Genomic DNA, 27,013 nt, shown 5'->3' with positions numbered 1-27,013 from the left:
TAACCTGATAAAACGTTTACAAATTATCCTAAATCTAACAAGTCTTGCCGTATCGCATACATCAATTCTTACTTTCAGTTGAATAGATTATGTTGTTTGTCCTAAGAGGGAAACTTGAATATGATTTAAAAAAAAAAAGAGGGGGTGGGTGTTGAGTTCGGATCCTACCACGTCAAGTTTGATTTTGTACTAAACCACACACTAAACTACCAGGAGTCAGACTAAGACTTTGAACACTGCCATGATTAATTGACTACACTCAAATCACATGCCTCAATAATCGTAAGGTTTTTAATACATGGCCACGACAAATTGTACAAAAAAAACTAAGATCTAATCATGTCTAAAGCTAAGAGGGTTCTATAAATATACGAAGGGACATCAAAGATTGTAGTATCGAAATTATCATGAGATATTTGATGAGCTAAACAATCAGTACATCAATTTGTATCTCTATAAATATGATCAAACGTGACCAACCAATTTCTCATTGTGAGATCTCTAATTTTTGTGATAATGTCAGAGAAAGGATGACTTCCAGAGTAGTTGTAATTAATAAGAGAAATAGCTTCCATTGAGTCCAAATGAACATTAACTTTGTATAATTTTTCATTCCAACAGAGGATAAGCCTTTGTAAATTTTTATAAGCCCAGCAACTGTGCTATGTTAAAAGCCAAGATACTTGGAAAAACCTTTGATCTAATCTACTTTATCATTTTTGATAATGCCTCCACGAGCAACATCACCATTAATGTTAACAACACCATCAGTGTCTAGCCTAACCTATCTGAATTCAAGTGATTTTCCATTAATATTATAACTAGTGCTTCTTTTATTCAAGTAATTGATTTTGGATAGAAGCTTCGTGTCATTGTTGATTTGTTGATTGCTGAAGAAGGCAACATCACTATCCCGAATCTCATCTTTAAAGTAGAGCTTCTTGCATCTTGTTTTCCAAATATTCCAGCAGGCTTGGGCAAAGAGACTCCGCCAATGTGTTTTTCTTGTTTTCAAGCTCCTTGCTTCATTCTTTGCATTCCATCTTATCTAGCCCTACAATCTAAGAGAAAAGAATGTGTAAAGTTTTGTAGGATTTACCAATTTTTTCCAAACCTGTTTAGCTTATTTACAATCTCCTAGGATATGAATAGTAGAGTCAAAAGAGTTATAACCAAAAGGATAGGAACGTTGTTGCAGAGAATTCCCAATAGAATGAGAGTAGTTGTTTTGATTGCGATTCCAAGCAGTCTTCCAAAGGAAATATTTTATTTTTTTCATAAGCAAGCCACTTCTAAATCTTAAATCAAATATCTGAGTAATTTTAGTCCTTATGAGTATCCAAAGCTCTGTAAGTAGATTTGACAAAAAAGTTGCCATTAGAAGAGGGTCTCTAAAAAGAAACATCGTCTTCATTATGTTGATTAGGAGGTTGAACAATTAAAATTTGCTTTAGCACATCAGAATGAAGGTAATGGCTTAAGAGATCAAAATTCCATCCTTTAACATTATTGCAAAGATCATAGACTTTGACATAGAGGATAGAGTCAGCATTGGAGAAAGCATAATTAACAAGAGACTCTGGGATTGTAAGGTGCATTTTGAAAAAGTAAAAGTAAGAGTATTCAACGTTATACTCATCTCAATCGGCTTGGGTTCATTATGATCTTATCATGACAAGCCTTTCCCAACCTAAAAAAATTAAGATATGAGATTGCCTTCAAAACATCTCCCCTCATCCTTAATATTATATATATACATATATATATATATATATATTAAAAAAATGTGCATTTAATATATTAATTATATTACTATAATTTATACCTATGTTAGTTATAATTTCAAACAATTCCTATTTAAAATTGAAATTTTTTTATATTAATTATATTAATACAATTTATTTTTATATTTATCTATTTAATATTTTTTTTATCATTTTTCTTGCTTTATTGCTGAAAAAATCACTAGTTTAACATATTTTTATTGTTATCAAAACCGAATTGGACCAGCCAGTTTGACTAATTTAATCGAGAACCAGCCAGGTAACCAGTTTGAAAGTGACACAAAATCGAGTGGGAAAGAGAACCGTTAGTGAACTGCTTAAACTGAAGGTGAACTGAATAGAACTAGTTCTCTCTTCCCTCCCCTAATATCACAAAATGACATCATTTTTACCTCTCTTTTTTAAAACATTAGGAGACCAAGATGCAAAAGGGAAACGCACAAATCTTGAATACTAAAACTAAAACTTCCGATTAAATCAGAACCCTAAACCTCTTCTTGCTCGAGTTTGACCATCGATCATTTTCCTCAATCTAATCGCACGCCTTTGTTTCTCATCGACGTCATCGCACTTTTAGACTCACAGTTGTGCTTGACTACTCATGTTCATGACAGTCTTCCAAGCTCCAACCGTGTTCCACTTGACCGTCAACTTCTTCCTCTACCCTGACAAGAAATGCAAGAAATATTTAATAATAAGAAGGAAACAAGGTGAGAGTTGGCAAGTTTTATCGTTTACAAATGGATAAAAATTCTCCCTGATTAATTTAATTATTATGTTCCTTTTTATCACATTCACTTTTTTCCTTTTTTTGGATTTTATTTTTTTGTGCTACCTGTGTTGATTTTGAAAAAACATTAGAATAATTTGACCAAGATGTGTGTATAATATACACATAAACACACATTAACACTCGTCCTGCAAATTTTCAATTTTTTTGAATTTATTAGTTTAACGATAATTTTTAATATGTAATATTTAAAATATATTAATTTAATTATAAATGATCTAACCCCAATCTAACCCTAGTTCGATCTTTGAATCATGAACTAATACCTCGACTGGTTTAATAGCTAATTCAGTTCTCATAACATTGCATATTTCAACTAAAAAAGAAAAACAATGAATTAATATTGTACCTAACCAGTTTGTTATTACTCTCATAATCTAATGACTATCATAATATATTATATCTCATATATACTTGACTTTAAATTATTCACGATTAATATAATTTAATAATTGACTTTAAATTATTATATATAATCTAAAATTTTAATGAATATTGTTATCTAGGACTTTCTCTCATATTGTTTGCTTCTTTAGTAAAGGAAGACATTCCACTCTTATCCTGATCCCATCCTAATTTTTAACAAAATGAGACGACTTTCAAGATGGGACAAGATACAAAGCAAAAATTCAATCCCAATCATTTCCCCAAATGGGACACAAGACCCATCCCATGAACACTCCTATTAAAAGCTAAACGATTTCCGAGGCCAACATTGACGAATCTCCAAAACGTTCTTAGATATGTGAACTAACTCTCAAATATGCAATTTTCGCACTTCCTCCAAACGTTCTTCCCTACGAATTCATTACACCAAACTGCATCCTCTAGCAGCCCCGCGCGAGCATTGAGTGCAGTGCATCAAAAAGTTGAACGCATGATGTGGGACTAATATACTAGAAAAGTCATTTATTCATGCTGCCCGTTTCCAGCCTTCAATCACTTTAAAGCAAAACTCTGTTCTTTTAAAGAACTGTGCAGGTTGAGAACAAAATCTTATTAATTGATAATGCTTAACCTGATTGCCACCTAAGGAGGCATACAATCAGCAGAGGCTGTCACTTCTTAGTGACAAAAAATAACTGGTTATTAGACAGACAAGAGCATTCCAGAAAAACAAACAATTAGACCTGCAAAGATCAAATTTCACACAATCGCCTGAAGATAAGATTCATTGGAGCTGCTCTTAAGATCATTCATATCCACAGCTTATCCTAACCAAAACAGGAAAAACAAGAAAAGGGAGCGGAGCCAATGGAGAAAAGATGCAAGGGGGAAATTACAGATGTCCTGATTTGTTTTTCTTTTTTCTTTGCTTTTTTTTTTTAATCTCATTTGTGATAAAAGGAAGGGGGGGCCAGGTACGTTTGTTTTCCAGCTTCACTCAGCAATAAGGCAATAAGGTGATGGAATCATTAAGGTGATGCCATCTGATTCCACCAATATGCAACCAAAACTAAAAATTATGTATAAAACAAGCAATCATTAATTTGAATGAAACATCATCAATAATTAATTAATTACGTAATATTTAATAAGCTGACAAGATCAAGTTAATGAAGGAATGTTTGAATACAGATGTTATTGGTAATTGGGATTGAATAGGTTCCTACACAACTACTAGAACTCAAACCTAAATAGTTTCATGGAGAATTACCTGTCAAAATCAACATTCCCATTTCACCATTTACTTAAGTAATGTGTAACAGCCAATTTGCTCACATGCAACATGATGTAACTCATTGCAGCAACATCTGGTTTCACTTGACCTTGTATGATAGCTTTACCTATTATGACAATTTCTTGGGAAGAAAGAAAAAAAAAAGGAAAGAAAAAGGAAAGAAAAAATGGAGGGGAAAAAGAAAAGAAAGAAAAAGAAACAGATGCAGGGCAACATAAGGAACCAGATGATGGTAAAAGCATTGGCAAACAATACTGAGTAACAGTACTTAATGCAGACTACGTAGATTCAGAACTCCAACTACTTTCAACGCTTGACAGAAAAAGTGGGGAAAAAGGAGAGATATGCTCCAAGCCAAGAGCATCAGAATCTATCATACCTTCATTTACACAAGAGAAAATCAACCCAGCCAAACTGTATCTCAAAAGGCTCCAACTGAATTCACTTGAATATGACCTGCATTTGTTTGGAGTAAATGAAAGGGATCCTATGGTTGCCAATATTAAAGGACTCTTGCATCATATAACAAGTAAATTCCCAAAAGGGCATATAATCTAGAACTAGACTACCAAGACCAACAATAAAGTGGACAAGGTAGCGTATGTACAAGGTTCACCTTTACACATTATAGCAATAAGCCAATATCGGCCCACAAAGCTTTGGGTAAGTCAAACGAGAATTACTAGTTAAAAGGGTTTTCTTGCTCTCTAATATAGTTACTGAACAGCATCAGCTAGAAAATTTCAGATTTCATCACATTCTAAAATCAATAAATACATGTCAAGATCCTAACATTGTAATATGAACTTACATTAAATAAAAACGAGACAAGTATATTTAATAAAGTAACATTCAAACATGCATCAACCAAGCAGTAAAACAAGCATGCTATAAGGCTGCATGGTTGATCACCAGACATTGCAAAAGTGGGACACTTCTTGAAACCTTAAACCAGATCAACTGGTTAAGGAATTTTATCCCTGATCTGTCCCAAAACCACCTGCAAAAAAGAAATAGACAAAGACATCCATAAAAACCAGCAAATAATATTCCCAGGGCCAAAGCAAACAGTGGAAGCATTTCCCATGTGATATGAGCTTGTCCCAAGAAGTAACAGTTCGATCCCTGGAAAAAACTTATTCATGATACTTGAGCTCCCTAAATTAAAATGCAGGATCATCAGCAGCCATGACTATTGCTGCATGCAGAAATCCTCATCCATAGACAATCATAATCCATGCCACGCTCTATCAAGAATTATACTCTGTCGATCAGAAATCATAGCCACCAAGGTTGACACAGCTCTCCTCCTCAATAGAAACTAAATTACTTTTATCTCCCAGTACTTCTGAATCACAAATACAATAATACAGATAGTTTGTCATGGTTATTCCTTGTCAAAACCTAAGTTGAATCTTCAAAAACATTTAGAGGCCCCACTCCTGAAAGCCACAAAAAGTAACTGAGCTTTAATAGTCATACAAGCATAATCAATTTTTTTTTTCTATATTTATCTTCCTTACCTGGTGCGCAAAGCTTAGTATTCATAATGTTATTCAGTTCCCATTCCCTTTCCACTTAGATCCCCTGCAACATGTATGATTCTCAGATCTTGCAATACACAAGTAACATCAACAATTGACAGGACATCTCATACCTAGGTTATTTTCTGCTCCCGCATTTTCAGTTGGCACTGTTAAGCTGCAGCTTTGATTTGATGAAACCAGCATCTGATCATCACTCATGTTTGTTGAATTCTTCACGTCTATAATCACTTCCTGCATGATATCTCCATGAAGTTTTGAATTTTCATCACTATGTTCATTCTCCTGATCACTCAAATGATGCTTACCTTCCCCAGATCCACAACCAGATAGGTTAGTGTCTTTCAATTCATACTCCTTGAGACTCCCTGGGGATAACTGACTCCCATCGCATTGCTGAAAATTTTCTGAGACTGATTTAGACAGAGATTCTGCTGGCTGCTCCAAATTTTCATCTCCTGTTCCCTCGGAGCAATGCAATCCCTCAGGTGAATTTGATTTGTAGTATTTTGTGTGTTCAGAACTGCCCTCATCAAAATTTCCATGGGATGAGCCTCCTTTTTCATGCTTACGATCTACTGATATTGACCTTGAACGCCTTCTATCTCGATGCTTTGATTTCTTATCTTTGATTTCACCTGATCTATCTTTATAGTGTTGTTTTCTTTCAACAGATTTTGACCTAGACTTTATATTATCACGATGTTTTCTGCTCTCATTCTCTCTTTCATCAGTTGGACTCTCATTTTCCATGGATCTCGATCTAGAGCGCCTTTTTCCATGGTGCCTTGATTTTCTATTTCTGCGTTCATCCACCTTCTCAGGAGAATGGTAATCACTGTCCAAAGATTTTGACTGGGACCGCCTTTTGCACCTGGATCTAATTTCATCCCCCTTTCTGGGGAATGGCCGGCTTCTTCTATGAGGCTCTGCTTCCACTGATTGCCTCCTCTCTCTATGCTTAGATTTTCCATCTGTTTTATCACTATAGCGATGCTTATCCTCAGTAGACCTTGACCTGGAGCGTCTTCTCATTCTTAGTTTGCTCTCATCATCAACTTGAGATGACTTACTTCCTTTGTGATGACTTGGAGAGCCAGAACTACCACGTGATGACTTCCTTGGAGATGACCTACTTCCTCTGTGATGACGTGGAGAGCCAGAACTAGCACGTGATGACTTCCTTCCCCTATGTGGTGAACTTTCTCTGCGTTTAGGAGAAACAGAATCAACTTGATAGGATTTCCTTGTACGAGGACTCACGCTCCTGCTCCTATTTCTTCTCGAAATAGATGAATGATGATCATGTGATCTATCTGAATCCCGCCTTCTATACCTATCACTGTTTTCCCATTTGTCTCTGTAAAACCTCCGTTCCCTTTCATAAACTGAATAATGACGAGATCTCAATGGTGACCTAGACCTATGATCCTTTGAATAGCGGGGTGAGTAAGAACGAGATTTCCTCCTTCTTTGATGATTGACAGGAGATCTAGACTTTGATCGGGATCTACCACGAGAAGAGGAAGGTGACCTAATTATGAAAATTGCATTTTACACAGATTTAGATGGGAAATTTGGGAAAGAGTTGTGAGCAATAATTAATAAAAAATATCCAAAAATATCCATAGCACAGAAACGGCACGCTACTGTAAACACACACACAAAAAAAGCACCTTTTGACAAAACAATCTCAACCAGAAAGTACATTAATGTTGTGCTACTGTACCTCAAGTATTGAAACACTGATATAAGCCAGGCTCTACTTAATCATAATTATAAGGGGCAAATTCAAATGGATATTGAAATAACTGGTTGCCATCAAGAAAAGGAATAATTAATTAAAAAATAGATTAGTGAGGGGGGGAGAAAATACAACAGATATGACTAGATCGGATTCATGGCAGAGCATTTATAATGAGCAGCATAAACTGGTTTGCTCAATCTGTAGCTTCTCGAGCTTATAAATTTCAAGCAGTACATGGCTAAATCATGCAGAGCACAAAATGTTAAGAACGTGAACAGCTTGCAACATTATAGAAAACTGCAAGAAACTAGATAAAGTAACAGCAAAATATACTCCTTTTGAAAAGATTGGCAGGGTTATCAGACCTAGATTTCTTGTCTGTATCTTTCTCTTCAGTCTCATGCCCATCAGCTTTCAATTTCTTGCTTATTTCTGCAGCCCGGGCTGCTGCTAACTCTGTGGCAGATTTCATAGTTGCAGCTCGGTTAGCAGCTTGCTGTGCGGTTATAGTTTGTTGCATGAGCAATGCTTGCTGGAACTGCATCTGTTGCATAGCAACAGCTTGCTGCATCATCAAAGGAAGAGAAGATGAGGACAGTGAAGAATTCGATAGAGATGGCTTCTGAGGAAGTGCTTTTGCCATCTCAACATTCAAAGGGCGCCCCCCAACATCTATGTTATTCAATGCCAGAGCTGCAGTTGCTTCTTCAGGTTTTGAATATTCTATATAGGCAAAATGCTTCGAATCAGTGATTGTACATTCTACAACAGTACCACAGAAGCCAAAGAGTTGTTTCAGCTGATCCACTGTAAGAAGCGGACTAAGATTGCTAACTTGAAGAGTTTTCTTTAATGTTTCAGCCTTTCCAGCCTTGTCAGGTGAGCCTAAATAAAAGTGTATCTTTGATCATTAATTAAAAAAATAACAGAAAAAAAAATGATACAGAAAGACAATAGAAAAAAGGAAAGAGAGAGAGGCAGGAGAGAGAATAAGGAACAGAGGAGATAGAATACTACAGGAAACAATATAAATATAGCATACCAGCAGAATCTTTTACTGACTGAGCTTGAACCTGAGCTGCATGGGCTTGGAGGGCTTGAGCGGCAACTATGGCCTGAGCAGCAGCCATTGCAGCAGCAGAAGGTGCCATAGGCGCTTGGCTGAGTGTTCCCATGGAGGTTGTTGCAGCTAAGGCAGTCATGAGCAAATTATGAGGGGGATGATTCAATTTACAATCAATTTTTGCACATTGTCCATTGAGATATTCTCGACAAACTTCCCCCAGTGATGCCCCTATTCCAGGCAAAATAGCTCCTCCAGAAGCCCCAGCAACAACACCCGGAATCATTCCTAATAACCCTGGAAATGCACCTGAAACAGATCCAGAGTAATTTGGCATGTTGGGCATGGTTTGGTTGACCAGATTGGGAAAATTGGATGCAGGAGCTAAACCCAGAAGTCCCCCATTATTATTACCTGCAAAGAAACAAATTAAAGTCCAAAAAATTAGCAAGTGTGAAAATGCTATGAACCTAATGAGAAAATTTGTGCATCAATGAATCTTCTTATATCCAAAAGAAAAGGATGAGGAATTTGAGGTGCTTTGCACAGATAGAGACCCAGTTCAAGTATGATTAAAGTAGCAGGGTAAAGCAATACTTGGCCATATCTAAGGACATTTTCCCATATCTATATGCAAAATATATCTTACATCAATACAAAATATAAAATCTATAGCAAGCCACATTATTCATAAGTTATAATATAAACAGCATGGCCTCAAATTCTATACAATTTCCGAGAACGCATATAGAGTCATTCATTTTTATTTGGACCGTTCTAATCCTTATCATCATTATCTCTTTGAGCGCCCTCCCAAATTTATCCACATATACAAAAGTAGAAAGCGTGTATCATCATTATCTCTTTGAATGCCCTCCCAAATTCTATCCACATATATACAAGTCGAAAGCATGCTAAGTGGTGAACCTGCTAAACAGCAATAATCAAACCAAAAGTGTACACAAATTGATATAGGGAAATGAGGGTGGAGGAGAAATCAGGGATACCTGCACTGAAAAACACAGGGAATGGACTACCCAAAATTGGCTTGCCATTACACTCAACACTGACCATATAGTTCCCTCGTTTGGGCACAACATAAGTAACTGTATACGTTCCATCACCCATATCCTTGACAATCCCCTCTTGTTCCGATCCTCCAACACCCAATCCCGGGGAGACCTTGACCTTGACCTGGGCACCCCCCGCGGAAATTTTCCTCCCATCAGCGTCCTTGGTCACCACCATAAATGACGATGGAGCACAAGCTGTCCCCCCCGCAATCCCTGTACCGGCTGCCGTGCACTTTGCAGGATCCACGGGACCAATTGGCTTATTAGCCAAGTCCTCCGATTCCTCGGATTCACTGTCCGATGGAACAGTATCCCTTTCGCGATTCTTATCAACCCCTTTGAACGTGGCTTCAAAAGCAGCTTTTGCTGCCGCAGCCTTCTCAGCTTCACTCTTCAGCTTCGCCTCCTCTGCTTGCTTCATCCAAACTGGCTTGGCAACCGCCGAACTTCGATCAGCCATAAAACCAAGTTTGAACAGAATGAAGAATCTAGTAAGAAAAAACCAAAAATAGGCGACCAAAACCAAATCAATGATGAAAACCTTCAATACTTGTTGTTCAATTCAACTCCCTCAATCAGACCCACCAGTAACCCGCATATTCAAACAGTTGGAAGTCAGGATTTATGCCTCACTTTCTAACGAACAACATAAATTGTAGATTGGCGTAATATTCAAAGACATCACATAAAATAAGACAAAAAAAGCCCAAATCATGAGATGTTGAAGAGGTTTCCCAAGATTGGAAGAAAATACACGGAAAGAAACCGTTAGCCTGCACAGAATTTCAAAAAAGATGAAACCGGCAGATGATTACAAATTCCCAGTAGATCGGTAAACAGGAAGACAAAATGAACGAGGAGAATGACGGTTTTTCTAGCCGGACAAGGGATAGCGTCGGCACCAGAAAGAGGGGGCGAAGCAGCAAACGGATTGAAAGGGGCGTGTCTCTTCTGCTTCGACGGCGATTCTGGGACTCAGAGCTGTATAGGTCATGCTGCTAATATTTAAAAATTTAAAATAAAAAAAAATAGATAAAAAGATGAGGCAAGGTCCGTCCCCATAGTCCATATTTACCTGGCTAAATATATATATTTATGAAATTGCCTTTAAATATAGGGAAAATGACAATTAGATCCCAAAGGACCAATTTTATTCAAGATAAGTCCCAAAATATTCTGAAAGGCCAGTCCCTAGTTCCTTGAGTGGCATTTTAATATAATGAGAAATGACCGAAATACCCTTATTTGGCTGATGAAAATGTGAGGTTTCTCCTTCTCTACTCTTCCCTGCCCTGTTCCTCGTCTCTTCTTTCCCTGCCCTGTTCCTCGTCTCTTCTTTCCCTGCCCTGTTCATCGTCTCTTCCCTGTCTCATTGCAAGCGAGTAAAGCTTTCTGTCATCTCTTCCCTGAGCTGTCCAATAAAGCTGTCTATCATCTCTATTCTAGTCTTCTTTAACATCCCTTCTCTGCCCTAAGTGATCAGTTGCTTAAGTCATTAATCTGTAATCTGTTGTGGTCATTAATCTTTGATGGGTGTGATGCATTTGCCTAGCTGAAGAGTCTGATCCTCATCAACATTTACCATTTCAATTATGCAGAAATTGCTTTTTCTTCAATTTTTTTCCTGAGTGTCTTAGCTGAAGGGGACTATGTAGTTTGTAAAAGTGATGACATGCTCAAATGAATTTTAAGTTTGAAGTTATACATTGTACCCAATTAATCAAGTTTGCAACTTTGTAACTCTGTCATTTATTTTCACAATTTTATTTCCAACTTTTAATATTGAAATGTATTTATAATGTTTAAGTTATACATTATACCCAATCAATCAAGTTGTCAAGCAACTTAGATACCTAGTTTTGCAACTAGCTCGAGACAAATTTGCCACTGCTTGTCAAAATTTTGGATGGAAGAACCATTGAATTTTTAAAAAAGTTATTATTCTAGGACAACGTTCCAGTAATTTGTAATTCAGACACCAGATTTTGCAACTGTCTTATGAATAATTTGCAACTTCTTTTCAAAATTTTGGGTGGAAGAACTATTGAATTCTTAAAGTTAATATTGTAGGATAATGCTCCAGTAATTTGCAATTGAGACACCAGCTTTTACAACTTTCTTACAAATAATTTGCACCTCCTTCTCAAAATTTTGGGTGGAAGAACTATTCAATTCTTGAACTTGCAAAGCTACTAAATTATTTTAGGATATGGCTCCAATAATTTGCAACTGACATACCAGATTTTGCAACTTCATTACAAATAAATTGCAACTCCTTCTCAAAATTTTAGGTGGAATAACTTTTGAATTCTTGAACTTACAAAGCTATCAAATTATTTTAGGATAACGCTCCAGTAATTTGCAACTGACATACCAAATTTTGCAACTTTATTATGAATAATTTGCAACTCCTTCTCGAAATTTTGAGTGGAATAACTTTGAATTCTTGAATTTACAAAGCTACCAAATTATTTTAGGATATGGCTCCAGTAATTTGCAACTAATATACTAAATTTTGCAACTTCCTTATGAATAATTTGCAACTCATTCTCAAAATTTTGGGTGGAATAGCTTTTAAATTCTTGAACTTGCAAAGCTACCAAATTATTTTAGGATATGACTCCAGTAATTTCCAACTAACATACTAAATATTGCAACTTCCTTACGAATAATTTGCAACTCATTCTCAAAATTTTAGATGGAATAACTTTTGAATTCTTAAACTTGCAAAGCTACCAAATTATTTTAGGACATGGCTCCAGTAATCTGCAATTGACATACCAAATTTTGCAACTGCCTTACAAATAATTTGCAACCTCTGTTCGAAATTTTAAAACAACACACTTTTAATGATTACAAAAGATATGAACTGTACATATAAGTTGCATGTATTAATTCATCTAATGCATCTGCACATATCAGTTGTCCATATACACAAAAGCATGAACTTGAATTTATAAAAGAGAGGTTACTATGTATCAAAAAACCCCAATACTACCAATATATATGTATAAAAACCTATATATGTTAACCAAATCTAACTTGATCTAAAACTACCCATATATGTATATCACCTAAATCTAAGTTCATGTGGTAACTCATTTACAATAACATCAACTTGGATTTAGATTTATACACCTCTTCCGTGTACGGTCTGCTTCATGATAATGAGAACAATGATAAACCTTCTTCTGCTGATATTGAGACTCAATCCTCACATGACGAGGTCTGCTAGCTGATCGAGATATTCTAGGAGGTAGCAAAAAGGTTTGGCTTATGAGCTTAGATACTGTCAATGCATTTGGCTTTGACATCTCATGAGTCTCAATATGATGCATAGTGTCATTGTATATTTTCTCCTATGAACTACGAAGATAACATGCATAGTGTAACATTATACTTGTAGATTGCTTGTCTACAATCATCAGCACTCGCAAAAATCTACTCAGGTCCTACTAGTAAATCTTTCCACTTTGTTGCATTCAGCTTAGGTATTAGTGTTGGGATACTTTGTATTGCACATGGTAGAACTTCAAGATCTTGTGTAGCATGTGAATTCTCAACTGAACATTCTGCTCTGCATTTTCATTCAAATCATGTTTATTACTACCATCCATATTCATATTAACATAATATTAATTATGCAACTATTAAAAAAACTTACCCATCAATTGAATCTCTTATTGCCTCTGTACTTTGCTATATCTTCCCAATGATGTACACATGAGCAAAGTTATCATTCAATTTCATTAATTGATTTATCCCTTCATCATCTTTAAGGTCTAAAAGAGCATTGCAATCAAACTTGACTGTGTACTTCAACTTTATTCCATTTAAATCACAATTCAAGTATGATGAAATTAATCTAACAAGTCCTTCAAGAGACATTCCTTCTCTAATCATTCTTCCATTACAACTCCCCCCATCATAATGCATTATCCTATGCATATCTTTTACAATATCTCCACTAAAATGAAAATAACAAAAAATTTTCTTTAAACAACTACTTTCCATCGTACCCAATAATATCAACCTACAAGAAACAAAATAAAATGTAATAATATATCACTTAGAAACAAGTTACTTTTGACATAAGTGATTTTCGCATCAGTTAAACAGTGACAGCGTTCCATCTTAAAATATGGACACTTGATAGTAATTTCTTACACTTTCAGTTGCAAAATGTCGAATCTTCATGCCAAATATTTAGAAACATAAAATAAAAAAAAATCTTTCATGTTCAGTTGCAGAAAACCATTCCATCTTTTTCCTTATGAAAGCCATTTTGTAAGAAATCAAACCTTCATGGAGTAAACCTTTTTATTTAGATGCAAGAATTTGCAAAAAAAAAAAAACTGTCTGCACGTACCAGCACAACTCCTTAAGCTTCCTTGAGTCAATAATTAAGGCAACTCACCTCTTCCAAGCATAACTCTATTTCAAGAATGGGTATTCTTTAACGTACAGCTCCACCACTTCCATGTAGCTCTCATCAATGACGGGAGAGAGATAAATCGGGAAGGAAATGTTGGAGCTAATGAGTGTACATGTTATATTTACTCATAGGGGCATTTTCATCATTTCTTTTGTAATTCTGATTGGGAAAAAACAGCATGGGACTTGATTGGCCTTTTAGAATTAGTTGGGACTTAACTGGTATAAAATTGATCTTTTGGGACTTGATTGTCATTTTCTCTTAAATATATGGAGCATATTCAACATATATTAAAAAGAACAGGAAGCATGTTAAATAAGCTGTGTTCTTATTTTGAAGTCGTTGAAGATGAAATTAAGATAAGAAATATATTTTTCATCACATAATTAAAAACAATAACAATCGTGTATTAATAATTTTATCTTTTTCATTAAAAATTTTACAACTGCCTTTTTTATTATTTCGTTCAAGATGAGAAATTTTTCACTAAAAACATTCAGATAAAATCTTGGAGACTTCAAAGTAAGTTATTTATCGTTTTTCCAAAATTTATTTATGAATGGGATTCATACATCAGAAAATCACTATAAAGTATGGATTCAAGATATCATCAAATATTTTGCTTAAAAAAAAGATATCATCAAATATATAAATTATTTTTGGAACTCAAATCCTTTATTTATAAGTGAATTTTATGTATAACTTCCCAAACACAGCTATCATATTAAAAAAATTAACACATCCACCACCACTAAAGCTTTGGCTTCATCAGATGATAAAGCTCCGGCAACCAATGTGTTAATTTTGAGGAGGGGTGGTAATCAAATGAATAAAATTTAAGATAATTAAGCACGGGATCACTTGAATATTTTGACATGATGATACCAAATATTATATATAGTTAACAACTACTACTACTTGAAATTATAATAACAATTTGGATATAGATGAAAAAACAACTTGGATATTAGAAGCTAATAAATTGAGTATAGATAAATAACAATTTGAAAATAAGTAGATAATGTTAGGAGTCTTTAAAATTGACTATTTTTAATCACAATTAATGCATGAATTCATTATACTATCTATTCATTTACAATTGAAGTTTTATAAAGTTACTATTGATCTTCTTAAAATTCATAAACGACTATCCTAATCTCAAATTTATAAGTGACAACGAGTTCATAAAACTATCTATCCATTAATTATTGACTTGTTATTAATTCACAAGTAACATTACCTAAATTCATAGCCAACTTTACTTAAATCCACAAGTCATGTTTCATTAGTTATTTTTACAATTATTTATTTTCTAATTACAAGTAATTATCATGGTCCTTCTGTGATATTTCAATGATTTGATGTTTTCAATTGTCACTGATATATAAGATTTCTAATTATCATTTTCCTTTTGAATATTTGTTTAGGTTTTTGAGTTTAGAGGCATTAATTTTAATTTTCCAAACATTAAGGATGTTACATAAAAATCACTTGAAATTTAAGAAAGTTTTACATATTTTAGCCATTTAAATTTACACTATCTATACCTCTATCATACTGTGTTCTATGTTGATCGTTCTTAGAGGGAAAAAGAGAGGGACAAGCCTTAACCTAGGGAAGCCATGAAGCTCGCCAAATTTTAAAAGAATATTATATTTATTTTTTAGGATATAAAAAAGGAGTAGCTACATGCTACTTATGCTAATATTGTCCTACTTAAGTAGATGAATAATCGCTTAAGGGTTGCTGACATAATAATAGACTAGCCAAGCTTGAAGAGCTTTCCTTGCCAAGTGGTTCGCAACTCGATTCACTTTACAAAGTACGTGAGTAATAGACACATTCTAGTGTCTCTGCGAAAAACCACGAGCCTCATCTATGTGTGCCTTATCACAGTGCATGTTAATATCTCTTCCCTTGATGAATCTCACCACTTCTAGAGAATCCAAAGCTATGATAATATGGTGGTAGTTCTTATCCCAAGCTATTTAAAGACCTATAATGATCACCTAAATTTGTGTTTAAACTGTCAAAGCCCATTGATCAAGCATGAATCCAATTAAAAAGTTTCCTCAGTAGTCCCTTGCAACTCAATTATGTCCTCCTTAATTGATGAAACGAGAGTGAGGCCTATTGACATTAACTAGAATACTTTCGTCTAGTGGTGGTGTCTAGATGTTCAGGCTCTAAAAGGATGTCTTCCCATACTAGTTAAGGTTAGTTGTTTGAGTATAGAGTATGTGCATGCTCTATAGAATAGCCTTGTTCTGGGCTTTTATACTCTCATTCAACACCTTCTTGTCTTCAAATGTAAGGTTTCCCTTACTAATTCGACATTTAACCAAAGCATCATGATAATCACGAGATTTTAGTAAACAGTATAATAGAATGACATTCTAAGAATCAACATATAAATTTCAAGATTTGAAATCCTAATTTTTATAACTTTAAAATGCTTTAACATGACTTTAACAAGTTTAAATAAAGTAAAACAAGTACGGAAGTATGAGATATCATTCTAAAGTCCAAACCTTAGAAAACTAGATGAAAATATCAAGTAACAAAAATCAAAGGGATGCATCGCGGCTTGTGCACACACGCTGCAGCTCCTCATTTTCATGCCATGTGCTTACACTGCAGTGCATCCCATGGCACATGACAGCACCCAAGGTCAACTTCCGGCTTGCCTCGATTCTTTGTCCAACGTTTAATTGAGGTGATCTAATAATCTATAAAAACCTCTTCAAGAGCTCTAGCATATGGCATTGCTATTATCCTCAAATCATTTCTTAATCAAAAGTTAGTTACATATTTACAACCTTACACATTTTTGCACTTTAAATATAATTGGGTTGTCCAAATCTCAGCCACGTGCCATAAGCTTATAATCTTCCTTAAACTTTACTCAATTTACTCCATGCAATACACCATGGGTTTATATATACTCATACACTATAACTTCCACCCTCAATCTCTTAATCTCAAAAACAGAATGGGAGGTAATTTCATATCAATCTTCCAATGATTCACCAAAATCATTCATGTAATCATTTTCTTCTTTGCATGAGTATTTTAGCCCTACCTATACATTTAACATTATAAGGCATAACCATGAGGACCCAAAATACACAAATTAACATTGATAATAATGCAAGTAATACTCAAAACATGAACTCCTAATTGGTAATTATCAAATTTTAGTACACGCATTTACTCATCATAAAAATGGCCTATAGTTAGAAAATAATATTCTAAAGCCTTTAATGCTTTCCCTTTGTCCAAATTCAAGCTAATGCCTATAAATATTGAAGAAAGAGGGGTAAATACAACTAATCAATAACCACGATTAATCTAACCTATAATAAATACATGTCAATCAATTATAACAATACAAGTGAAACATGTCACATATCAATTTATCATTGTACAAATAAATATCAATCACAGTCATAATACTAATAATCATGTGACTAAGAAAGCAATTGAATGCATAATGTCACAATAATACTAACTATGTGACAAATGCCATAATATGCAAGGCCACCTTAATAACAACCACGTGGCCATAAGAATGATATGCATGATAAACTTCATCCTTATATCCTCCCGATACTTCAGACTGAAATTGTGTGCTCTTTACTTAAAAAGGATTCATCCATGTAAATAGACTCCTTAAGCCTTCTAATTGCAATGAGTTGCTTGGCTAATACTACTACACTTACTCTCAAATCTCAATTTTTCCAAAATCACACACTATGGAGTATCGTGCTCTTAAGCTAGCCTCCTCATAAAATAAGTGAAAACTAATTGAGACAGTCCCTGAATATACTATGAGACAGTCCCTCATAGAACAAGTGGAATAATAATGAAAAGGGCAAGCCAACGAACTCCGAATGGCAGCCATACCATGTGAATTTAGAATCTCTACTCCTTTCCCTAAGTGAATTCCTACCTCACATAATCATCCAATGCAACCCATGCTTATCTTATAACATACACTCAATTGTCATATTTTTATATACAAAATTTCGAGCATTGGATTCATAACATGTAATTCTCACACCTATCATGCTGCTTTACACCATACATCTACTTTTTTTATGCATAATTTCATGTTTCTCATACTTACTTTACAAAACTAATCTCTATAACAATGTATCACATCATTATTATCATCATGTTCACAACACACATTATGATAACTTACCTTTACTAACCTCTAATTCACTCTACTACTTGACAACCTTAAACGAAAATGATTAAACATGCTTTAGCATTTGACAACCTTAAACGAAAAGGATTAAACATGGTTTAGCGTTTGCCAAACAACATAAAAGTTCATTAGGAATTTCGGATCCCAAATATATTTTAAAAGGACGATTGTGTTATCTTTTAGAAACCATAATATTTAAACATAAGCGGAAACATGGAAACAAGTCTTCGCATTAAAAGGAAATGAAAAAGGGCAAAATAATCATGTCAAGGAGCTTGTACTAGCTTGCTACGGCTAAAAATGCCCTCCTCGCAGCGAATCGCACACAATGATCTACTTATTATGGCACAAAACCCCCTTACTAAGGCCATCCTCTTATTCATCGTAGTGAGCCCTATGATAATGGTATAATAAACAGCGAGCATAAATTAACTTTAGATTCTCACTATTGTTTGCTCGGACCTCTGATCAAGGTAATCTAAACACTCACATGCATATAGTCAAATTATCTAATTACAGGTATCATCATTCATTTACTTTGATACCTAATAAGGATCTTGAAATACTAGGTGCCAAAATGAGCAATTAATTAAGACCCTCACTCATAAGCCAGTATCTTCCCTCTAGTTCAACTTATTAATATACTTGATTTACATTACCACAATAAATGTGTATATGTATCAATAGGTCAACTCTATTACTTCACGCAGGTAATACGGTGCTGCTAGACTTAATAAATTCCCTATTATTGGTAATTATGCTTATTACCTTACATGTAACAAACTAAAGGCTCCTAGGTTGAACGCCTTAGTCTCTTACATAGATGATACCTTCCTTTTTTAGCCTATGAAACCCTGAAAGGCACCAACAATTTTATTATGAGATATAAGAGTCTTAGTAACCAAACCATTCAATTTATAACCAGAAAGTATAACTTAGTGGTACAACTTCAAGTTATATAACAAGATTTGATTCATAATTTCTGACTTTGTCATCTATATTAGCAATCTACCAATACAGTTTTTAAGCACAATGATCATGATAATAACACACATCACATAACTTAATTCACTATATAATCACAACTAATATGTCGTTGTACTTAATGATCCATGCAATCACCTCATATCCCTCCTTATATCATTTGATTGAACACAAAGGCTAATAATTCATATAGAACTAACCCATATAATTGGATTAGCCTACTCTTCAATTACGAGGGATTACCTGACTAAGGGCTTCCACGCTTATTATTTGACCATAGGTTCCCCTTACTTGAATTTCAAGGTGTCATGAATTACCCGACCCATATTGTCCAATATAGGATTAGTGGTACTGAGCATCATGCCCGACCTATGCCATGCTCATAGGTTTCTAACAATGCTAGGCACATTAGCAAAATACCCACAACTATGCATAAACTTAGTGGAGGTTACACCATTTGAGTTTTTCTAGTTTAACTTTCAGCTAATCTTAGGTAAACTCCCACCCATCATACTCATTTTGATTAAATTAATCATATGCAATTCCACTCATGCATAACACCATTACCAGCATGTATTTAAATAGTAGCTCTTGCATTTTATCACAATTCATATTCACATACTCATCACATCATAACATGTACCTTTATTACGAATGGCATATCCAATATGCAATTTCACACATAAATGACAACAATAGCTCTAAGCTCACAATTCACGTATTAAGGTTACATGAGAACTTTACGAGCATAAACATAAGTTAATCACTACCATTAGGCATATTAATCATTCTACATTAGACTTTAGTTCTTAGTCTCATCGCAAGTACATATTAATCATTGCATATTATTCATTAAAGATTAATTTAATCATCATTACAAATACAATCATGTATTAATAAAGATCTTGAATACAAAACAGCCTATATTTAGTCCCAACTTAATTATTAATTATTAACATTATAGGCAATGATGATGTTCCCTATAATTGTAACCTCCTTAAAGTTAAACCACAATTAACTCTAAATCCTGGTAATCTAATGATTAATCCTCAAAGGATTACCAAATTGTAAGGTTTTATAAAAAGGAAATTTATCAAAATCTTTCAAGGGAAATCTTAATCTCGACAGCTCAAATCTCAAACATGATTTAATAAGCCTAAATTAGAGTTTTTGAAAACAAAGCAGAAGCTTGGAAATCAATTGGAACCCGTAATAACGAGTTTTAAAACTTAAAATAAATTTTCATATAGAAAATGACACGTGCACCGTGGCTTATGGCTTGTGCGCCGCGAAGTGTCTCTTCTGTGTCATGCATCGTGGCATGAGGCGCCATGCGTTGTAATGCATTGCATAGAAAATGACAGATCAGTGCTGTCATTTGACAACAAGAGGAGCGAACTTCCGACGCATCCCAAATCTCTGTCCTACGTTCGATTGAGATAGTTTCAGTGTCTACATGAAGCTTTCTCTTAGCTCTAGTTAATGGTATAGGTCTCATATTCTAACTCATTTTCTATAAAAAGTTAGACACCATAACCTATTTTGACCACATTTTCACAAAATCTCACAAATGAGGTGTCTCAACTCAACCACACGTGCTAATAGTTTATATAAACCATCCGACCATACTCAGTGGACTCTTGCAAACTCATGCAACATATCATACTCAACCAGAAAGGCTTATTTCACAAAATCACCACTCAACCTCAATTTTCACAAAACATAAATGGGGAAGAAAAGTTGCACAAAATCAACTATTTCATTCCAATTTCTCAAATTACATATGTTTCTACTTGCACAAGTATTTCGGCCTTATCTACGGGTTCACAACCAAAACTCACTAACACAGAGTACAAAATAGACTAATTATACACAAAATCATGCAAGTAGTGCGTAAATTATAACAATTAATCCTAGTTGGCAATTACATTAACAAATACACATGTAAATAGCAAAAGAGAGGCATATAGAGGATTACTCTACCAATCCTATGCCTCTGTATGTTTTCCCCGACTCGAATCCGATGAGCTAAGTCCTGAAAATATTTAGAATTGAGGGGTGAGTATGGCCACTCAGTAACCAAGTTTCACTTAACCCTTACAGTTATATATTAATTGTAAATAGATGCAATTGGGTAAATAAACACATATTTCACATAGCACTAGGCCACGGTTCACAAAACTAACAACCATATGATTGGGCTTGCCACAAAACATTATATCATGTTATTTCACAAAAATAACAACCATGTACCCTCAATACATGCCAGACCACAAAACTAACAATCATGTGGCCAGACTTATATATATGATCATATACCAACCTCATATCCTTCTGTTACTTCTGACATGACACTGATGGCTATTTCGTGGCTACGTCCTTCACGGACTAACCCAGCCTTTCACTTATGAGGAGGTACCAGGCCAGGGTAAACTCACTCACTTATGTAATCTGGTTTCCCTCAATGCTAACAACCATGAGGTGTCGTACCCTTAATCTAACCTCCTCATGAACCGGTGGAGACTAGTTAGGTTCGAGTCCCTCGTAGAACAAGTGGGACAGTCCTAAATTAATCATGAGACAAGGCTACCTCTCGATTCCAATGGCCACTACCAAATACCATATGAATTTTTTTAACCAATCTACTCCTCTCCCTAAGAGAACTCTTGCTATTGGTCATGCTGTGCACAGGTTTTACATAATGTGCATTTTGACAATTGATTCATAACACATGAACTCACATAACTTATTACTCCATAATTTAACACATAATATAACACAATTCCCCACCCATAGTAATAAATCATAATCAATTTTTGCAAAACATCAAGGGTGGTCAAATTAAGGTCTTCTTTTCCAAAAACCATTTCACAATCAAGCATTTGCCAATATGCATCATCAATTTAATTCATGAATCACATTTTACAAATATAATTAACATTCAACTATAAATATTAAGTTTCCTCCGGTTACCTTAAACCTTTGAGAGGTCAAATATTTACCCTTCACTATAACAACTTTCTAAAGCTTCAACAAGCTCGAATGGTGCCAAACGAACCTTTCTACATTCATACCACAAGGATATCATCATTATCTAACTCTTGAAATTTTATCAACACAAAACTCCACATACACTATTTTTAACCGACTCATAATCACTACCCATTCATACCCAATGGCTCATTAAATTTCATTAATGTACATTATTATTAATAACACCTCAAACCATCATTAATGCATATTAACTTGTCCTAACTACCATTTTTATGACAATTTTCGGACAATAAATGCTCCCATGGGTTATTCACTTTCAAAATCTTCAATATGGTGTTTCAATACATTAAAAAACTCCCATTATACTCATTCTAACCAATAAAATCAGACCCATACTCCTATAGATCGAAAATCTATTTCCCCACTCAAACCTTACCACTAATCATCATAAATGAGGGAGAGAAAAGAAGAAGAAGGCACCATAATCTTACCTTGAGTGTTCGAAAGCTTCAATCTATCAACAATGGAACTAAAAGTCATGCCCTAATAGAGCCAAAATCAAGTTCTTCATTTTTTTCCTTTTTTCCTCTTCTATTTTCACACAGCTCACGAACTGATTTATCTGATTTTTGGCTGTGTGCCACCGCGCATGGCACAGAGAAGCTCGTTACGTTTAAATTGTCTCCATGCTACATTAGACCAACCATGTGCTGCGGCGTGTGGCATGAAAAATAATTCTTTACTTTTTCTTCCTCTTTCCTTGCTCAAGTGGCTTGCCATTGATCCGGACCCACTTTTAGGGATAAAATCACATCAATTATGCCAAGTTAAGCCCCTTTGACCACATACCTCATTAACTCATTAATTACTCTCATTAGGTTAATAAATTAGAGTTAAAATTTTTCATATGTTACAATAATTCCCAACTAAGTAAACATCAAATCTCTCGGCCTCAGTTAACTTGAATAACATCATAATTTCCTAATTACTCATAAATGATTCCTATAGTCAAATTCTTTTGCTTAGCACACCAACTACGCAAAACCATTTTGGATGCACTAAAGTTATACTTAAATACAACAATATACCTAATTGGCTCTAAAGGTCAATAATGAAATTAGAATGAATGTGAACTCCTGATACTCTGCATTCAACCAAGCATTTTCTCGAGGGCTCTCCTCATAGTTAACCAAAACTCAATACATGGTTATTTCACAATAATTATTTTATAAAAAGATTTATCATTTATTCGCCATAACAAAATACAGTATTTGGCTACCTTTACATTGAGGTCCCCAACATTCTAAAAGGTGTAAGGTCTAATCCTTGGAGACACTTTTCTTCCATTCAATAAGCTTCAACTTATATTCTACACATAAAGGTTAACAATTCATATTTAATAACTAATTATCATTAATTAATCCTTAATTATGATTAGGGTATAATCCCTTCTTTAAGTATGATTAAGCATATCTAACCCTAAAACAAAATATCCATCAACTTATTTAACTCTTATCAAGCCTAGTAATCATTGTCATCAACTCTCATTAGTTTAAAACTAATTATTTAGCATGAAGGTTAATTCTAAACATTTCTTTAATGGCATTAAATACTGCTTACCTCTACAACTCAAGTAAAGAAGTATTAATTAACCCTTAAACAACCCATTTAAATTACCTTGATAGTTATAGTTCAACTATCATTTTGGACATCACTTTCCGAGGACCATAAACTAGAAAAATGAAGTGAAAAGAAGTAGGAGAAGAATAAATAAGGCTTACCCAAGGTTATAGAAGCTTCAAAATACTTCCAAGGTTCACCAATACGAAACTAGTAGAGTCTAGGCATTCTTTCTCAATTTCACTCTCAAATTCTCCTTTAAAATAAAATTTGATCACATTTCTATAAATAAAAATTTTCTATCACACTTGCCCAACAAATAGCCACAAAATGGACAACTTTACTTGAACTCATGATATTGGGCTGAAAATGGCCTAAACCCCTTTTTAATCCTATTTTAACTTCCCTAAAGGGTTTGTTAAGCCCAAATAGCCACCTAGACCCCATAGCCAACTTCTAGACTACTATAAGTAATTAATTAATTAATTCACCTAGTTCATTAATTTAATTCATAATTAGATTTCAAGATGTTACACACATAATTAGCCTTTCTTCAACATTCATCATCTCATTCTCACATATATCATATAAAAATCATTATCAAATTGCTACATTTGCGTTGAAAATAAGTTCACGAGCATCACATGTTTTCAAACAAGTTTATAAACACCTATAATTAACCAAACATATACATAAACTAAATTTTTATCAATTATCTCAAATCTTTGAAAGCTTAAATGTTTATCTCTCAATAAAAGTACTTCCAAAGCCTCACTAAGCTTGAATAGTGCCTCAAGGTGATTAATCTATAATTAATCACTCCACAATCATCAATATCATTAGTTATACAAATCTCAACTCTCTTTCTTAATGCTTTAAACATTTAAAATCCCAATCCATTGCATTTAGGCACCATTTGGTTTATCTACTTTTCACATCTTAAAAGTGCTTTTCTACTTTGGGGATGTAAAAAGTTGTTTGGAATCATTTTATTAGATCAAATGTACTTTCAGAAAAGACTTCCTAACTAGGTTCAAACATGAAAAATTGGAAGCTGCATTTTGTTGCTTTTGAAAAATGTATTTGAAAAGTAGGGTGTTATTTAACCATACTACCACAAGTTTAATCTCTTAATCTTTTATTTAAAAAATAGTTAATTTATTAAAAATATAATTATCATTTCTATAATAATAATTAGGTATCAAATTTTTAACATCATAAATTTTAAATGGAATAATTAATCATGTTAATTTTTGGCATTAATGTATAATAAAAAATACAAGTCTTTCTCACATTTTTTAAACTTACAAATAAAAAAAGTACAAAAAACTAAAGATTCAATTTTTAGCATTGTAGATTAAATTTATGTTATTTAAAATATTTATCACATTTTTTAAATATTTCAAATATATTACATTACATAATACAAATTACAAATCATTATAAATTAATATCTTTTTTGGTAATTGTACATTTAAACGCAGATTTCATTATCATAATTCAAACAATTTTCAGTGTATTAATTGACGTTTAAAATAATGTATCCAAACACAAATTTCATTACAACAATTGACTTTTACTAAATTTTCTTTCACCAAATGGACTTTTAGCAAACTAAAAACCAAATACATACTTAAGCTTATTCATTGAGTTTATTAACTCCCATTGACTACATCTAACATCAACAAACTCTTTATTCACGATTAATAGGGTTAAACAACCTTCAACCACCTCATTTATGGCCAATTTTTAGCTATTAATGCCCTTTAACCATAAAAAATGTATAAATTCACCAGCCTTAGGTTTAAATTATTTAAACAACTTCTATTAACTCTATTTAAATCAATGGGTTAGAACTCTATAAGTCCAAAAATCTACTTTCCTATGCAAACCCTAACTCATAACTTTAAAAAAATGGCAAAGGAAAGAAGGGGAAGGCTTAAGAAACTTACCTTTGATGTTTGTTAGCTTCAAATTACTCTTAAACCTTTGAAAATCTTGACCCTAACAGAGCCTTGCGCAAGTTCTTTGTTCCCTCTCCAATCCTCTTTCATTTTTCAAACGTTGGGACGTTTTGATTTAATTAAAAAAATGACCATACACTGTGGCTTATGCTACACGCGTCGTCGTGGATGATACAAAGAGGTACTTTCTCTGTTGCTTGGCCATGCACTGCAGTATATGCGCTGTAGCAGATGACGTAAAGGGGTTTTTTTTATGTTTTCTTCAACCTTTCGGGGGCAAGTGGCCTAACTCTGCTCCTACCCAATTCTATGGTTAAGACCATGACTAATAGGCCCATTAATCATCTCTAACCATCCTACTAACACTTTACGTACTTAACCTTATTTAGGTTTTTAGTTAACCAGGGGTAAATTTTTAGGATGTTACATAAAAATACAAGTTTCTATGCTTCCATATAAGCCAATGTGTGATGAAGAAAAACTTTCCAATCTTCAATCTCCACGCTTGTAGAAAAGTGCAAGTTTCGATTCAACCATTTTTAAAGATCCATTGAAAAGAAAATGTGTCTTCTTCTCGCATCAACAACAAATCTTCGTAACCAAGCAATACTCAAACAGGCTCATAGTATATGTAATATATCCTCAAGATGATCCTTACACCATGTATAGGTGACATCAAAGGTGATTGTTTTCCTTTAACAACGCTCCTCATTAGTTAGGAGCTTATTATGGAATGTTAGCCAGGCTAACATTCTACAAAGTCGTGGCACCTACATCTTCTAGATACTATTATATGAGATGCCTCCAATCGAGCTTGACCTGTTCAACACTTCATGGGCAAATCACATAGTAAACTCAACTGTGCTTTCCCATTCCCATCATATGTCACTTGTGTCATGAGCCCTCTTAACACCCTCAACCAACTTGGGCCATATGTTTTCTTACACTTGTCCACACATTTGATCTTGGTCTCTTCACCTGCACCTTTAGAATAATGTCATTTCCACATTTATATTTGGCTCTAATAACTCGAGCCCACACTGCATCTAGTTTCTTTATCAGGTTCCATCCAAGCTTCATCATATAGACTTGGTTTTACGTTCGAGCATTTTTTTTATTAT

General features: G+C 34.2%; 1 protein-coding gene across 8 annotated transcripts; it reads right to left on the bottom strand.

Moving 5' to 3' along the window:
• Nucleotides 1–1,966: 1,966 nt before the first annotated feature.
• LOC129307864 (uncharacterized) lies at nt 1,967–10,682 on the bottom strand. Of its 8 annotated transcripts, none has more exons than XM_054948796.1 (9): nt 9,617–10,681; nt 8,589–9,023; nt 7,912–8,431; nt 5,913–7,333; nt 5,779–5,842; nt 5,168–5,697; nt 4,635–4,711; nt 4,232–4,376; nt 1,967–2,449 (listed from the first exon to the last, which is right to left on the bottom strand). In XM_054948796.1, the coding sequence occupies exons 1-5, from the start codon at nt 10,140–10,142 to the stop codon at nt 5,808–5,810; spliced, it is 2,937 nt and encodes a 978-aa protein (XP_054804771.1). In that variant the 5' UTR covers nt 10,143–10,681; the 3' UTR covers nt 1,967–2,449; nt 4,232–4,376; nt 4,635–4,711; nt 5,168–5,697; nt 5,779–5,807. The 8 variants fall into 8 exon arrangements, with proteins under 8 accessions (XP_054804771.1, XP_054804772.1, XP_054804775.1 ...); XM_054948797.1 differs by having other exon boundaries at nt 5,173–5,697; XM_054948800.1 differs by lacking the exon at nt 4,232–4,376.
• Nucleotides 10,683–27,013: the final 16,331 nt, after the last annotated feature.

Source organism: Prosopis cineraria, unplaced genomic scaffold (genome assembly GCF_029017545.1).
Source record: "Prosopis cineraria cultivar Desert tree isolate PC_DT_omini unplaced genomic scaffold, ASM2901754v1 PC4, whole genome shotgun sequence".
NCBI classification, from domain to species: Eukaryota; Viridiplantae; Streptophyta; class Magnoliopsida; order Fabales; family Fabaceae; genus Prosopis; species Prosopis cineraria.
Note: the sequence above shows the minus strand (reverse complement) of the source record. Positions and strands in the feature narration are given on the sequence as shown.